The sequence below is a fragment of the Abramis brama genome, assembly GCF_963993115.1.
Source record: "Abramis brama genome assembly, chromosome: 5".
Lineage (NCBI taxonomy): Eukaryota > Metazoa > Chordata > Actinopteri > Cypriniformes > Leuciscidae > Abramis > Abramis brama.
In genome coordinates, this window is record NC_139967.1 from 13,516,469 (window position 1) to 13,534,100 (window position 17,632).

At 37.8% G+C, this 17,632-nt stretch overlaps 2 protein-coding genes across 11 annotated transcripts in view; both read left to right on the top strand.

Annotated features, from left to right (window-relative positions):
• LOC311082754 (uncharacterized protein) overlaps window positions 1-17,632 on the top strand; it is an 81,841-nt gene that overhangs the window by 19,544 nt on the left and 44,665 nt on the right. The window lies entirely within an intron of this gene.
• On the top strand, window positions 9,154-16,645 carry LOC311083033 (uncharacterized protein). Its single transcript, XM_084114283.1, has 3 exons — window positions 9,154-9,376; window positions 9,490-16,435; window positions 16,549-16,645. The coding sequence occupies exon 2, from the start codon at window positions 10,104-10,106 to the stop codon at window positions 16,095-16,097; it is 5,994 nt and encodes a 1,997-aa protein (XP_083970409.1). The 5' UTR covers window positions 9,154-9,376; window positions 9,490-10,103; the 3' UTR covers window positions 16,098-16,435; window positions 16,549-16,645.

The following is a 17,632-nucleotide window of genomic DNA, read 5'->3' on the forward strand; positions in this document are numbered from 1 at the left end:
TAGAAAGTTGTCCGGCTCGATGAGACCAATATGCGTACAGATTTTTGTAACTGTGGGTAAAAGTAACCCCCCCACTTTTGTCAAAAGCATTTTGAAAGTGACACACTTCCTGCTACCAGTTGGTGGCGCTATAACTTTGACTCACAATAGTTACATCCATCTGATCGGCCTCTTACCACGAACACACTGCTGAAGTTTCATCAAGATCAGTTAACGTATGCAGAAGTTATATTACTTCGTGTTTCTCTTTTCTCGCCATTGTTTCCTCGCCACGGCCAAACCGTTCGAGATATCAAAAATCCGTCCGGAATTTATCATCCTCAATGTCTTGACTTCATGCTGACCGAATTTGGAGGCGATTGGATGAATTCTCTAGGATGAGTACATTAAATTCCACAGCATGCATTTTTCAAACAACCCATAATAGCCGACTTCCTGTTGGGCGGAGCTAATAACTTAGAGTGCGGAAGTTGTTCGGCCCGATGAGATCTATATGTGTACCGAGTTTCATATTAATTCATGCAAGCGTGTTTGATATATGGACCAAGTTTTCAGACCGTGTCCAAGGGGGCGCTGTTGAGCCCCCCTGCCATGCCCGGGTACCAGCTTCAGCCCGGCTCTGATGACCGTGGGTTCTGACCTGTGTGGAAAGTTTCAAGAGTTTTTGAGCACGTTAAGGGCCCCAAAAGCCCCTGAAACCTTGAAAAACAAAGATTAAATGGAATAGACAAATCCCCCCCCCCCCCCCCCCCCCCCACACACACACAGACACACACAGACAGAGAGAGAAAATTCTCCAGAAAATCCACATTCAAACCAAACTATCTGACTTCCTGTGGGTCTGAGGTTATGACTGTAAATTAGAAAGGTGTCCTGCTTGATGAGAACAATACACCTACCAAGTTTTGTGATTCTAGGAAAAACTAAGCCCCCATTTTTGACTAAAGGTGGCGCTACTGAGCCATTCCACCACGCCCATTTCTGAAACTTTGCACATGTCTACTGTATAATAAATGTGATGTGTCTGTCGAGTTTCATGCATTTTCAAGCATGTGAAGAGTCTCAAAAGCATCCGAAAAGAATATTAAAGTTTGATGCGTTGCCACGGCAATAGTATCTAAGATATCAATAATCCTTTCACAGGTCTACATCTGCCGTGTGTCTACATTATACACATAAAGTTTGAAGCAAATCGGGTAAAAATAAGAAAGTGATTTCAAAGCATTTTGAAAGTGACACACTTCCTGTTGCCAGTTGGTGGCGCTATAACTTTGACTCACAAAGGTCACATCCATGTGATCGGCCTCTTACAACGAACACACTGCTGAAGTTTCAGCAAGATCAGATAATGTATGCAGAAGTTATAACACACTTCCTGTGTCCCATTATTCGCCATAAATTCGTTTCCTCGCCACGGCCAAACCGTTCGAGATATCAAAAATCTGTTCGCAAGAATTCATCCTCAATGTCTTGACTTCATTTACACCGAGTTTGGCGGCGATCGGATGAATTCCCTAGGAGGAGTATTTCACATTCCATTGTATGCGTTTTCCAAACAACGTATAATAACTGACTTCGTGTTGGGCTTTTGTAAAACTTAGAGCACGAAAGTTGTGCGGCCCGATGAGATCTATGTGTACTGAGTTTCATATTATTACATGCAAGCGTGCTTGATATATGGACCAAGATTTCGGACCCCATTCCAGGGAGCGCTGTCGAGCCCCCCTGCCACGCCCGGGTACCAGCTTAAGTCCGGCCCTGATGGCCGCGGGTTCTGACCTGTGTGCAAAGTTTCAAGAGTTTTTGAGCATGTTAAGGGCCCCAAAAGTGGCAAAAAGGCAAAAAAAAAAATAATGAAGAAAAAAAATAAAAAATAAAAAATAAAAAAAATAAAATAATAATCCTTACGAAAACAATAGGGCCAATAATTATTCTTTCCTTTTCCTTTAATCCTCCCTTATCGGGCTTATGCTACTCTGAACAATGCCTGTACTTCGTATTTTGAGCACTTCTTGCGTTGTTTTTGCCTCTTCACGATGACTCGCTTAATTTAGTCCTAATTTGTAAGTCGCTTTGGACAAAAGCGTCTGCTAAATTACTAAATGTAAATGCAAAATGTAAATGTAAATATAAATGTTCATTAAAAATGACCAAAAACTTTAGAAAACACATTTGGATGTACAATTATTATTATTATTATTTTTTTTTCTAGTCTAAAATGAACTCACAATGAAGCCAGCATGTGACCTAACATGTACTATTTTCTTCTTCACTTCCTTGTTGCCAAAAATGTCAAACACATAGCACATAGATTTACATTTTATTGGCTGAAGAGGATGTCATATAATACTAAAATGTATTTATTTTATTTTTTTGGTTGAATACTATTATTGAGTTAAAAGCGATTTTCTCAGCGTCATTTATAAATAGCCTTTTTATGAGAATAACCAGCATAGCTGATGGTTTGATTGATTTGTGAGTAGGAGGCATTAACTGCAACTAAAGTGAGAATGAAATAATACAGGTTCCTGGTTTTCAACTTACATGAGGCCTGCAGGCAAATCACAGCAAATTTGATAAAAAGGTTTTCAATGGGAAAAGACAGTGTAAGAATTTATTCATGAGTCTGATGTAAGCAAACAACGTCAAATTCTCTCCAACATGTGAATTCTTAAAGGTAGGGTAGGCCTTTTTTTTTTTTTTATAAACACTTTTTGTTATACTGGTTGAAACTCTCTTCACATCCTGATAGCAATCAATACTAGAAGTGGTCTAAATATTAAAACATTGTCTTCTGTGGAAGTCTCAGGACCAATCATTGCATTTCGTACAATAATAGGATGTCCTACCTGCCAACATGTATTTCCATACCTCCAGAGATTCTGGAACATAGAATGATGATCCAGCACGACCTCTGGCTTTCTTGATCCATCTGTGTATATTGGAAGAAATGCATAATAAACTGTTTGATATATTCTATTCTAGAGCTCTTGATTTTAATGTCATTCTGTCCTTTTTGAGAACTATCATGAATTTGTAAATCAAGCAGGTTGACTTAAAAATCAAGGAGGTATTGGGGAAATTATAACCATTGATGAAAACGATATATTATAGTGACATTCCTGCAGCTTATTCCTTTGCTTTCAATACAAACATGTTCCTATTGAGGAACTCCCCTCTATTATTTATTTTGAAGTATTATCTGATTATGAGTGAATCTTTATGTATCTAGAAGATGTTATTTGTAGAAAGAATGAAGTTGTTATTATGAAGAATTTATATTATCAAACACATGGGCCTGTTTCTGGGTGCCGGCCTTTGCCAAGGACAAGGACGAAACCAAATATTCAAGGTTAAATATGCCTATAGGCTATGCACAAATATACAGGACCAACCTGTTCTTAGTGTCATTCTTTCCTTTACAGATGGCAACACTTATATAGCTATACTGTAGCTATTCATAATCAACACCCCTCTTCTATGCCAAGTGTATATTAAGTTTATAAGTAAACTTAAACTAATAATTTAAACTATTTTCCTGGGGAGAAAATCCATATGTGGTCTGCTCAGGGGTGTAGCCAGAACTTTTTTTCAGGCGTGGCCAGGTAAGACCCAGTGATTTTATTGGGATAGCCTAGTAAAAAAATCCTGCTTCAAATCTAGAGAAAATCACTTAACATGCTTGTGGTCGTGTAAACCCTGCTTAAAACGGATGTGGAATGGAACACACATAAAACGGATTTCATGTAACTGCATCTAAAAAAAAAAACACTGGGTCATCGTTCCTATAGCCTAAAATTGCTGTAGGCTGCTGTGTGAGTTAGCGTGTATAACCATATAGCCTACCGCATGGCTTAACCTTAAAAATATTTACCCATTCCACTGCGCTACTTTTTCATTCTTTTTCTTTGTAAACATGCGCTTAAAGAATATGTTTTACCGTTGCGCATGCGTCTCGCTCTGCTGTGTTTTTGTTTATGCTCGTAAAGCTGCTTCTGCAAGCGTGCATTTGCAGTGTTGCCATGCCCATGTCCACTTATTCTAGGCATCTTTGTTTCCATTCTCCTGCAGGACTTCCGGTGGCATCGCCAGATGCCGTGGCAGCTGCCAGGTTTCTCCTGGCAGCTGCCAGAGTTTGTGGCAGCTGCCAGGTCTCTTCTGGCAGCTGCCAGATTTCGTGACAGATGCCACGGTTTTTTTCTCGCCGTTTTTGGAGCTGTTTAAAACTACACTGTTCATAGTGGCGATCGATTTTGTTTTAATAATGCAAAGTTCCCACAGGTGTGTTATTTATTATGATTTTTTTTTTTTATTATAATACATTTCTATGTATCAGCTGCCAGAGTTCGTATCAGGAGTCACAATCGTTTATCGCCGTTTCTGCTGTAAACTACACAGTTTTATTTTTAAATGAAAGATTTGATGATGCATATTACATACCAGCAAGCAGATGCGATCAGAATATGAACCCAATAAGCTAAACAGCATTTTCCCATAAAGAACACATAAGGAGCTGTATAGACAGTATATGCACGTGTATACTATACATAGCCAACATTTCAGAAGTGAGTGGGACAAAAATGTTATATATAGGAAACTGTTTATAAGAATATAGAAACTTTATTTTTTTTCTCTTATGTCTTTCTTCTAATTGGCTTAGAAATCAGATACACTGTTGGACAATAACCAATAAATGATTTGTTAATGTACTACAAACACTTTTTTTATTCATTTTTATTAAATATAAGACAATAGTTTTTGTACTGTAATAAATGCTATGTCAGGTAGCACTGAATTGTTCATAAACTTACCTGGTAATTTACCATAAAATGACCTGGAGATGATTGAAAAAAAGTACAAATAAACCATATGGTCGCAATCGTGTGTTTAATGCCTTCATGTTTCCAAAGGTTTCTGCCTTTTATTCAGATCATACAGTGATAGCTGGATGCTTTTGTCCATATTAGGGATTTCCTGGTACTTTGTAAGTTATTACTTCAATATGAGTCTGTCTTGCACTTTCTGTGCCTGGAACTGCAGCTGAGAAGCAGATGTTTCTAACAGAAGTGATTTTGCCTGAGGTGAGCTATAGAAGATCTGTACTAAATTAACAGTTATAAATTTCATTTAAAGCAAAAGTGATGGCTTTGACACCTCTAAAGCTATGGGTGTCAATATAATTTGAGGAGGAACAATCAGAGATTATATACCAAGTACAATAAAATGGAATCATGACTTCACACTTCTTTAATTGTTGGTTTCCAAACTGCAGTACTTCAATATAAGTAGCAACTTCAGTGAAAAGATTAAACTGAAACCTTAAATGTTGTTACAGTTGTCATTTATCACATTAAAATGAATACTGTACATTTCTTAGGTTCTGATTTATTGGTTGCAAACCAATGTCGATATGTGCCGGTATATGGCCGAATCTGTGCTTCTGAAGTGCACATCTTTCGAAGGAAAGAAAAGGTAGAGGAAATATTTTCATTGTGGGTGTTCATACTTATTCTTTGTATAACATCACTAAAGTACATTATACCTGTCATGGCATTAGGGGATTGCCATGTAAAGCCGATGCCATTGTAATTAGGTACCGATTTTATTTCTTTTTTTTCCCCAAGTGTTGCAGAGATCAGAACAGGTGATGACACAGAAAGCACCGAAGAGGTAAGAACAGGAGATGACACAGAAAGCACCGAAGAGGTAAGACATTTTCAACAACAGCCTTCCACCCCCCAAAAATTAACCTCACTTGATTTATTTAATGGCAACACCTTAATGGGGGAAGCCTATAACCCATTTACAAACATCAAAAATGAAGTAATCTTAAATAATGATCCTTGAGACTTTGCTTTGTATGTTTTTGCTTATGAAACTAATACAAATGGAGAATAATATAAACATGATTCATGAATGAAATAAAAATTTTGTAATATAAAATATCTGGCAAATATCTGTTGGATTCCTGATAAATGATGCATAACAGTTAAATTAATTAATTCTGAAGGAACATGATTTGATTAAGATCCATTAAGGTCATAAATGACACAAGAACTGATAGACAGCATTAAATTATAAGAAAAGATTTATTTCTTAAAAATGTTGTAAGAGCTTTATGTCGTCTACATGTTTGAAGAATTGGCATACATGAAATACTTTGAGCATATTTGTTATTTATTGCAGGATATCCTTCTGAGAGATGCCAGGACTGCAGCTGACTGGTGCAGAAATAGAAATTGGGATGGAGAAATACAATTTCCCAGTGTTAATTTTACTGGAAAAGGAGGCACAAATTGCATGCCGATGCAAATTGCAGAGCTGGATGGGTGACTATGATGAAAGTTCTCCGGCGGAATTTTTCACTTTTGTATTTTTGGAAAAAAAAGATTATGAAGTGTCCTGCACAGAAATGATTGATAAATCAAAGTCATAAATCATCAAAAATCTTCGCCATATTTGAGGAAGAATAAGTCATCATAAGTCTAAAATAAAAAATCAATAAAAACTTGAGTGTCTCAATTACAATGGTCTCATGATTATTTATATATATATATATATATATATATATATATATATATATACACTCACCTAAAGGATTATTAGGAACACCTGTTCAATTTCTCATTAATGCAATTATCTAATCAACCAATCACATGGCAGTTGCTTCAATGCATTTAGGGGTGTGGTCCTGGTCAAGACAATCTCCTGAACTCCAAACTGAATGTCAGAATGGGAAAGAAAGGTGATTTAAGCAATTTTGCAGTTCTGAAGGCAAAAGGGGGTCAAACACAGTATTAGTATGGTGTTCCTAATAATCCTTTAGGTGAGTGTATATATATATATATATATAACAATATATACACACTTCCTATATATTTGTCTCCATTTCTCACTATTAACTATTGACTTTTGCCTCAAACTCCTAATTAGCCTACTGTTCAGGTATACGGTAAAATGTAGAATATGGTCACGTATAATACGGCATTAGTATGTGCTTTATGAGTACTAATAAACAGCTTATATAGTAATATGCAAGCTACTAGTTAATAACTAGTGTTACATTAAATACATAAAAAAATATGTTTGTGTGTGCGAGCGCGTGTGCATATACAGTATTGGCTTGGCTAGCGGCAGCTGGGCACTGCTTATCTGTGTGTATGTTCATATGTTCTTTATTAAATACTTATGCAATTTAGCTTATTGGGTTCATATTCTGATCGCATCTGCTTGCTGGTATATAATATGCATAATCAAATCTTTCATTTAAAAATAAAAGGCGACAAATGATTGTGACTCTTGGCACTAACTCTGGCAGCTGATCCATAAAAATGTATAATAATAATAATAATACAACAACTACAACAAAAAACACCACCGCACGCCACTGAGAACAGTGTAGTTTTTACCGAGCAAACAGCAAAAACAGCGAGAAAAACCAGAAACGACTGGCAGCTGCCACGGCATCTGGCGATGCCACCGGAAGTGGCGCTACGACCTGCCACTGCCAGCATTTGCGCTTGCCCTCTCTCCCATATTAATAGGTGAAGTGACAACTTAGTTCAGCTTGAGTGTGTATATGGCCTATGTGCCAGTATCATAGTTTATTGAACGGAGAAAAGTCAGCTGTCAATGCGGTCACAATGCTTGCGCAACAGGGGTGTCCGGAGGGGTGGCCAGCCAAGTTTTAATCAGGAGTGGCACAGGCCACCCCGTAGGTGGAATTGGCCGTGGGAGGTATTTAACTGCAGTTACAGAGAACGTCAGTGAAAAGATTTGAGCAAGTGAAAGATTTGTCCTCCTCTGCGATCAGACCAGTGTGACGAGTTGTTCCGTTCAAGTTCAGCTCTGAGCTGCACTTCAGCTGATGAGGAAGGAGATTTGAATAATAAAGGTAAGTAAAATTCATCATGCTAACCATTCACAAATTGTCAGTTAAGATCAGAGCAGTGTGACGGCTTGTTCAACTCATATTTAATTAATATGGTTTATGATTTAATTGATATGTAGGCCTACAATAACAACTGCAGAAAAACATAAAAATAAATTAGCATTACAATGTCCAGAAATCAATTTCAATAGTAACCTACATTGAGTTGAATGTATTGACACAGAAGTCATTAATTGACACAGAAGTCATATTTGTGATGTTTCATCCTTACATCTATCTAGGCCTACAATGTTGTTAGTCTCGAGATTCTTCGCGTTAGTGAATAAATATTTGCATGGAATAATCGTGTTCTTTAATTGTCTGTGGAGAATCAGAGGTTTTGGATTCTAATCTGCCCTCGTATAGTTTTTCTTCTCATAAAAGGTGTTCATCAGTAGGCTAATTGTATATAAACGTTTGTGTGCATTTTGTTTTGTGACATTTTGTGAACAGAGGGTCTTCGCAACGGCGTTATTAGACAATATCTAGATTGAAGTTACGCCAAATGAGTGGCACTGGCAAAAAGACAGAGCGGCAGGAGAGGCTATGCATTGACGTCACTTTTAATAGAGAAACAGCGAAACCGCGAGTAAAACAAAAGATTATCAGTTTAAACTAAAGGTTGGACTCGATACAGTGCTATGCATAAGTTTAGACACCCATGCTAAATTTAACTAAAAAGAGGAATAAAAAATCATCTTTTGGAAATTGAACTTAATGCCTTAATTAAAAAAAATTAGGAAAAATCCAACCTTTAAGGACACCAATTTTCTTTGTGAATGAATAATGTATCGTAAATAAATAAATGTTCTTCTTTAAAATACAGGGTGCATAAGTCTGGACACCCCTATGTTAAATTCCCATAGAGGCAGGCAGATTTTTATTTTTAAAGGCCAGTTACTTCATGGATCCAGGATACTGTGCATCCTGATAAAGTTCCCTTGGCCTTTGGAATTAAAATAGCCCCACATCATCACATAGCCTTCACCATACCTAGAGATTGGCATGGAGTACTTTCCATAAGATTATCTCTCAATGCAAATCAAACCAGCTATTAGGCTAACTGAAATAAAACCATGCCAATCTCTAGGTAGGGTTAAGGCTATGTGATGATGTGGGGCTATTTTAATTCCAAAGGCCAAGGGAACTTTATCAGGATGCATAGTATCCTGGATCCATGAAGTAACTGGCCTTTAAAAATAAAAATCTGCCTGCCTGTAACTGATTGCTAATTTGCTTGAATATAAGGTCTGTACCGATTTATATGTTTAGTTATTTTGAAGGACTTTTATTATGATACGGCCTTAACGTGCACCAACACGTGTATAAAGCACGCTGTGTTTCCGCCTTGTGCAGTGCGCACACTTTCGTGAAGGATGCAGCTTAATGCATGACGGTTTTCTTCCCCCCCATGAAGTTTTGTGCATCCCATTTGAGGGTTATAAGGTAAACTAAGTGTAATGTTTATCATTTTTGTAACTGTATCGTTTTATTGTGATGTTGGTTAATGTGTTGGAGTGACAGTGTTTGTTTGTTTTATTGTTTTTGTTTTGCTGTAGCTCTTACGGTGTCTACATGAGTGTCACGAATAAAACGCTAATGGAAACATCAGTTTAAGGAGTAATTTGACCATCATTCAAGTGGGGTAGCTACAGTAAGAGCTTGGCCATTCGTCGTTCGACTCTGCTGCGTTAATGACTGGTGTCCATGCCGACGGGTCTTTAAGAAGTGGATGTTCACGGGCAGCAGGTCGATTTCCGATGGTCAAATGTGGTTCGTTTATGGATAACTACGGCTGAAATCAAGGATTAAACGATATACTACGGATTGCGAAAGACTGTGTTCTTCTTCAGGTGACATTTATCCCTCCACGCACTTCTACAGCAGTAAAAGGATATTAAGGTGAAACATTTAACCAACTATAGACATTTTCTTCAAGTTTAATACAAGGGTTGAAATGTTTAAAGCCTTTTGAAAGACCAAATCCTTTGTTGTGTTTGAAGAAGGGATATTTATACGAGTTTTAAAGGAAATATCTGTCTTTAAAAAGGGTTATTTAAAACACTTGATATTAATGTTTGAGGCTACATGATTACTGTTTTGTAATTTAAATGACTTTTTAACTGTGCTGGACATCTTATATTATTGTGTGTGTTAATCTGGTAATTTTAAAATGACTGAGTCAAATAATTGTGTTGATATTGTTGAATGTGAAGGGCTGATTAATAGTCTCCAACATGATATTGAAACCCTTAATCATGAATATCAAACATCAACAGAGAGTTTAAAGAGACAACAGATAATAGAGACAATTGAGACTAAAGAACAAACTTTGAGTGAACTTAAAAGTAAACTTCAAGAAGATTTAGCAGAATCTCAAGGTCCTCGACGTTCTGTTCGTCCACGAAATCCTACAGAAAAAATGCTTGCATTTCAAAAAGATGAAATTCAGAAGAGAGAAAGAAAGCTTATTTCCATGTACGAACAATGGAAAATGTCTGCACGTAAGGCTAGAAATCAACTCAAGTCTGATATTACTGAGAGCCAGCTAGCAACTCTAATTGACACCTTGGAAGAGGAAAAGGAGAAAGTTATGCATATCTATGTTGAAGTTAGAAATTATGTCACGCCATCTACTGAACTGAGACGTCGTATTGATGCTTGTGAGGCTGTGACAACAGAAATAATAAAAGTTGCTTATGAAAGAATATCAGGCATTGATGAATTTGATGTAGAACAAGTAAAACATCGCTTGAAGGATTTGCTTGAATCTAGCCATGCTCGTTCTATCTATGGCTCTACTGTTTCTCGAATTAGCCATAAGTCTAGTGCTCGGTCAAGTCATCGTTCTGCATCTTCATGTGTAGCATCAAAACATGCCGAAGCAGCTGCAGAATTGGCGGCAAAGGAAGTGGAGTACAAAATGCTGATGGAGGAAAATAAACGGAAGGAGAAAATTCACGAGTTGCAAGAGAGACAAGAAAGAGACCTAGATGCTCAAAAACGTGAACTAGAGCAGTTACAGGCGGAAAAGGATTTAAAAGTAGCACAGGCAAGGTTCGAGGTCTATAATCGGATAGCAGTGCAGGAAGTTGATAATCCTTCAATAAACCGGGTTATCAGAGAACAACATTGCCTGCCTCCAAGCTTTTCTAGCCAACCTGCTAATGACATATCTCCATCTCAAAATGAACTGCCTTTTCTTGTTCAAGCCCTACAAGACAGCATAAATTTGAACAGATTGCCAGCTCCAGAGCCCTTTGTGTTTAATGGTGATCCCATTCAGTATGTTGAGTGGAAGGCTTCCTTTATGTCATTGATTGATCGAAAGAGTATATCTGCTGCTGACAAACTTTATTATCTAAAAAGGTATGTGGGTGGATCGGCACGCAAAATCTTGGATGGTACCTTCTACAGGAGTGACGACGAAGCTTATAAGGATGCCTGGAGCAAATTAGATCAAAGGTATGGTCAATCATTTGTTATTCAACGTGCTTTTCGCCAGAAGCTTGCAAATTGGCCAAAAATTCAATCAAAGGATGCTATTGGACTTAGAGAATTTTCGGATTTTCTTAACGCCTGTCAAGATGCCATACCTCATGTTGCAAGTTTACAAATCTTAAATGACTGTGACGAAAACCAAAAGTTAGTTCAAAAACTACCTGAATGGGCTGCTTCGCGTTGGAATCGACAAGTTACACAAACCTTGAGAGACAATAAGGATTTTCCTGACTTTAAGACCTTTGCAGCATTTGTTTCGTTAGAAGCAGAGATTGGTTGTAATCCAGTCACATCATCTTACGCTCTCAGCTTAACATCTGTTAACAAACAAACTTTCAGAGAGTCCAAAGGAAATAAGGCTAATGTCTTAAATACTCAGACTGATTTGGGACTTAACAGACCAAAGATCATCAAGAAAAATGTCAAACCTCCCTGCGTGTTTTGTCAAGATCCTCAACATCAGCTCTATGATTGTTCCAAATTGATGACCAAGACACTAGCAGAACGACGGACATATGTGAAGGAAAACAATCTTTGTTATGGATGTTTGAAAACTGGCCATAGTGTAAGAGACTGTCGTCATCGCCACTCCTGTAACTCATGTAAAGGGAAACATCCTACTTGCCTTCATGATGATAACTTCACCAAAAGAGAAAGGCTAGTTCCATTAACTGCATCTGCTCCAAGGTTAGAAGATGAGTCGACAGCCGTTCTGTCTCTGAGTGTGGCCGGAAAGGGATCATCTTATACATCGATGGTTGTGCCAGTATGGTTATCATCAAGCAACAATGTGAGTACAGAAAAACTTGTTTATGCCTTGCTCGATTCACAGAGTGATACAACCTTTATCGACCAAGAAGTGAGCAATGTCTTGCAGGCAGATAAATTTCCTGTCAAGTTAAAACTGACCACTATGACTGGAAAGGACACCATAGTGAAGAGTGAAAGGATTTCAGGACTTCGTGTAAGGGGTTATAGTTCTGCTACTTATATTGAACTCCCCCCTGTTTATACTAAAGATTGTATTCCAGTCAACCATGCACATATACCTACGTGTGAAACAGCCAAACTTTGGAATCATCTTTCTGCAATTGCTGAGGAGATACCCTCTTTAAAGGACTGTGAAGCTGGTCTTTTGATTGGCTATAATTGTGCTAGAGCGCTGGCACCAAGACAAGCGATTTTAGGAGAGAATGATGAACCTTATGCTGTCAAAACTGATTTGGGTTGGAGCATTGTTGGACCTTCATTACCCAGGCTTGACTCTTCAGGTATCACTAGTCTTTGTCATAGACTTTCTGTTAAGGAAATTCCTTCATTGACTCCAGCAGATGCTATACGCATTTTAGAATCTGATTTTAAAGATGCTAATGATGATGAAAAAACTCTTTCTCAAGATGACATCATCTTTTTGAACAAATTAAGTGATGGTATAAAGAAAAATAGCTCTGGACACTATGAAATGCCTCTACCCTTTAAAGAGAGACCTAATTTGCCAGACAACAGACAACTTGCTCTTGTGAGACTTAACCATCTAAAGAGAAAATTGTTAAAGGACCAAAGGTACAAAGAGCGTTATGTGAAATTTATGGAGGAGGTCATTGACAGAGGAGAGGCAGAGGAAGTTAAAGATGGAGGGAGTCAAGGTGAAAAATGGTATGTTCCTCATCACGGTGTTTATCACCCGAAGAAACCAGACAAGCTGAGAGTTGTTTTTGATTGTTCTGCGAGGTATGATGGAATAAGTTTAAATGATCATCTTTTACAAGGACCTGACTTGATGAACAATTTGACCGGTGTTCTTCTCAGATTTCGCCAGCACCCTGTTGCTTTAATATGTGATATTGAGAAAATGTTTCATCAGTTCCATGTGCCTGAAGCAGACAGAGACTTTCTGCGTTTCTTGTGGTGGAGAAATGGAGATTTAAAAGAACAACCTCGAGAGTACAGAATGACAGTTCATCTCTTTGGAGCGTCTTCATCTCCAGGATGTGTGAACTATGGATTGAAGCATTTGGCTGAAGGTAACAAAGATCAGTACCCTTTGGGATTTCAGTTTGTAATGAATGATTTCTATGTAGATGATGGTGTTACAAGTGTACAAACAACAGAGGATGCAATTCAACTTGCTCAAGAAGCCCGAGACCTTTGTGCCATTGGTGGCCTTAGACTTCACAAATTTGTGTCCAATTATAATGCTGTGCTGGAAAGTATTCCTCCCTCAGAACGAGCAATCAATGTAAAGGAACCTGATCTCTCATTTGATTCCTTGACAGAGCGAACATTGGGGATTCAGTGGAACATTGAACGTGATTGTTTCAAGTTTGATATTTCTCTCAAGGAACAGCCAGCAACTCGACGTGGAATCTTATCTACGATTGCATCATTGTATGACCCATTAGGGTTCTTAGCTCCATTCATTTTTCATGGAAAGAAAATACTTCAGGAAGTATGCAGACATGGTACAGGTTGGGATGACACACTGAAAAATGAGTTGCAGCCAAGTTGGGAGTGCTGGAGAAGAGATTTGGGCAACTTGAAGAAAGTGAATATTCCCCGCACATATGCTCCTCCTGGGTTTGGAAAGGTAACAGAAGTAGAGCTGCATCATTTTTCAGATGCTAGTACTAGTGGCTATGGACAGTGCTCATATCTGAGGTTGAAGAATGAAAGTAAAGATGTCCATGTTGCTCTAGCCATGGGGAAGTCTCGTGTATCTCCTTTAAAGATTACAACTATTCCAAGGTTGGAGTTGACTGCTGCAGTCGTTTCAGTAAATGTTAGTAAAATCCTTAAGCAAGAACTTCGGTATCCTGACATCACAGAGTTTTTCTGGACTGACTCCAAGGTTGTTCTGGGATATATCAATAATGAGGCCAGACGATTTCATACATTTGTTGCTAACAGAGTACAAAGGATTCATTTAAGTACAGTTCCGCAGCAATGGCGGTATGTTCCAACAAGGGACAATCCTGCAGATCATGTCTCAAGAGGTCTCACTGTTGATGAAATGATTTCATCTGACTGGTTCACAGGGCCGAGGTTTTTATGGAATAAGGATATGGTTCTTCCCGCCAACGAGATTTCAGAATTACAACTAGGTGACTCTGAAGTCAGATGTTCTCAAACGCTTAACACAAAAGCAGTGGAACAGGAAACTATTGTAATTCGCCTGTCAAAGTTCTCGTCTTGGTCTCAGGTAATACGAGCAATTGCACGTATTCAACGATGGATTCGCAAGGATAAGTCAAACAGACTTTCTACAGTTGAGGAAAGAGAAAAGGCTGAGTGCCTCATAATCAAACTTCTGCAAAAACATGTGTTTGAAATTGAATTGAAAACATTAAGTAAAGGTATCCAATTGTCATCTCACAATGAATTGTGCAACCTTGATCCATTTCTTGATAGTGATGGTGTGCTTAAGGTGGGAGGAAGACTTCGCAATTCTTCTATTTGTAGTCTACTCAAACATCCTACAATTATCCCCAAAGACCATCACATTACAAAATTGATCATAGCTGACTGCCATGAAAGAGTTAAACATCAAGGCAAAGGATTTACCATCAATGAGATTCGTTCAAGGGGGTTTTGGATTCCAGGCATCAATCGTGTTGTAGCATCTCATGTGCGTAATTGTGTTACCTGTAGAAAACACAGGCGTCCAACAGAAGAGCAAAAGATGGCTGACTTGCCTTCAGAGAGAGTGAATCCTTCTCCACCATTCACTTACTGTGGTATGGATTGTTTTGGTCCATTTTCTGTGAAACTAGGACGAAAGGTGCACAAAAGATATGGATTGATCTTTACTTGTCTGTCTTCTCGTGCCATTCATATTGAGATGCTTGATTCAATGTCAACAGATTCCTTCATTAATGGCTTGCGCTGTTTTATTTCCATACGTGGAGCCGTGCGGCAGATTAGATCTGATCAAGGGAGCAACTTTGTGGGGGCTAAGAATGAGTTGGCTGAAGCACTCCAAGAACTTGACACTGAGAAGCTGAATAACTTCTTGGCTTTGAATCAGTGCGACTTTGTGATGAATGCACCATGTGCAAGTCATACAGGAGGTGTATGGGAGCGACAGATTAGGACTGTCAGAAGTGTCCTCCAGTCTACACTTTCAATTGCTTCTGAAAGGGTTGATGATTCATCTTTAAGAGCGTTCCTCTACGAAGCTATGTCAATCGTAAACAGTCGCCCACTCACTGTCAACAATTTAAGCGATCCAAATAGCCTTGAACCCATAACGCCAAATCATTTTCTTACCATGAAATCCACTATTGCTTTACCTCCTCCAGGCAAGTTCACTAAAGAAGATCTTTATGCCAGAAAAAGGTGGCGCCATGTCCAATATCTTGCTGAACAATTCTGGAGTCGCTGGCGTAAAGAGTATCTCTCAAATATTGCAGTCAGACAGCGTTGGCACACCCCTAAGAGAAATTTGTTAATAGGGGACATAGTGATTGTCAAGGACAACGATCTACCTAGACACAAATGGTTGTTAGGTAGGATTGTAGAAACAACCATAGATTCGGATGGACTTGTGAGGAGAGTTAGGGTTCATCTTGGTGACAAAGATCTTGGAAAGAAGGGAAAACGTCTAGGGAAGCTTTCTGTAATTGAACGTCCTGTTCAGAAATTGGTTTTACTGTTGGAGACTTGTTAAAGTTTTTTTTTTTGTTATTATTACTATTATTATTATTTTTTTTATTGTTTGAAGTGTCATTGTAATTTTGAAATCATTTGTTTATTATAACTCATGATTTGGTGGGAGTGTAACTGATTGCTAATTTGCTTGAATATAAGGTCTGTACCGATTTATATGTTTAGTTATTTTGAAGGACTTTTATTATGATACGGCCTTAACGTGCACCAACACGTGTATAAAGCACGCTGTGTTTCCGCCTTGTGCAGTGCGCACACTTTCGTGAAGGATGCAGCTTAATGCATGACGGTTTTCTTCCCCCCCATGAAGTTTTGTGCATCCCATTTGAGGGTTATAAGGTAAACTAAGTGTAATGTTTATCATTTTTGTAACTGTATCGTTTTATTGTGATGTTGGTTAATGTGTTGGAGTGACAGTGTTTGTTTGTTTTATTGTTTTTGTTTTGCTGTAGCTCTTACGGTGTCTACATGAGTGTCACGAATAAAACGCTAATGGAAACATCAGTTTAAGGAGTAATTTGACCATCATTCAAGTGGGGTAGCTACACTGCCTCTATGGGAATTTAACATAGGGGTGTCCAGACTTATGCACCCTGTATTTTAAGGAAGAACATTTATTTATTTACGATACATTATTCATTCACAAAGAAAATTGGTGTCCTTAAAGGTTGGATTTTTCCTAATTTTTTTAATTAAGGCATTAAGTTCAATTTCCAAAAGATGATTTTTTATACCTCTTTTTAGTTAAATTTAGCATGGGTGTCTAAACCTATGCATAGCACTGTACAGTGTTTCTTACAACTTACCAAAGATCCAGTGATCCATATGGTTATTATTGACATGCAGCCAGGAATCGGACATGATTTTGACACCTGGAAATATATTTACATTTATTAAGTGTGCCTGCTGAAAGCAGCACACTTATTGTTCTTCTTAAGTTTTCTTATTATTATTATTATTAAGTGTGCTTGCTGAAAGCAGCACACTTATTGTTCTTCTTAAGTTTTCTTATTATTACCCAGCAAGCAATTTTGCGTCTAATAGACGTCTAATAGCCGTCTAACCATAGCCCAAGAATAGACAATCAGACAGCTATTGAATGACTATATTTATACGTCTAATAGACGTCTAACCATAGCCCAAGAATAGACTAGTCATCAATTAGACAGCTATTAAATGACTACATATATACGTCTAATAGACAGGCAATATGGGTCTAGGCTAAAACAAGGCTGATTTTGGGCTGTCAGTGAAAATCTAATAGACGTCTAACCATAGCCCAAGAATAGACTAGTCATCAATTACACTACATATACATGTAATAGACAACAAAATGAGGCATAAGGATTCTTTTCACTCAAATATAACAGGTTCTCATAAATGAAAATCCATCCAAACTAATTGAATATAAAGGATTTATTTAGAACAATTCTATTAACAACTTAGACAACATTCAAACATAAAAATGAACAAATAAAATATTGGAAAATATGTAAAACAACTTAAGATACTAAAATTTTTAAGAATTAACTGTTA

Excerpts from the sequence above, each read along its gene's own strand:
- LOC311083033 (XM_084114283.1), top strand. The coding sequence starts at position 10,104 with ATGACTGAGTCAAATAATTGTGTTGATATTGTTGAATGTGAAGGGCTG.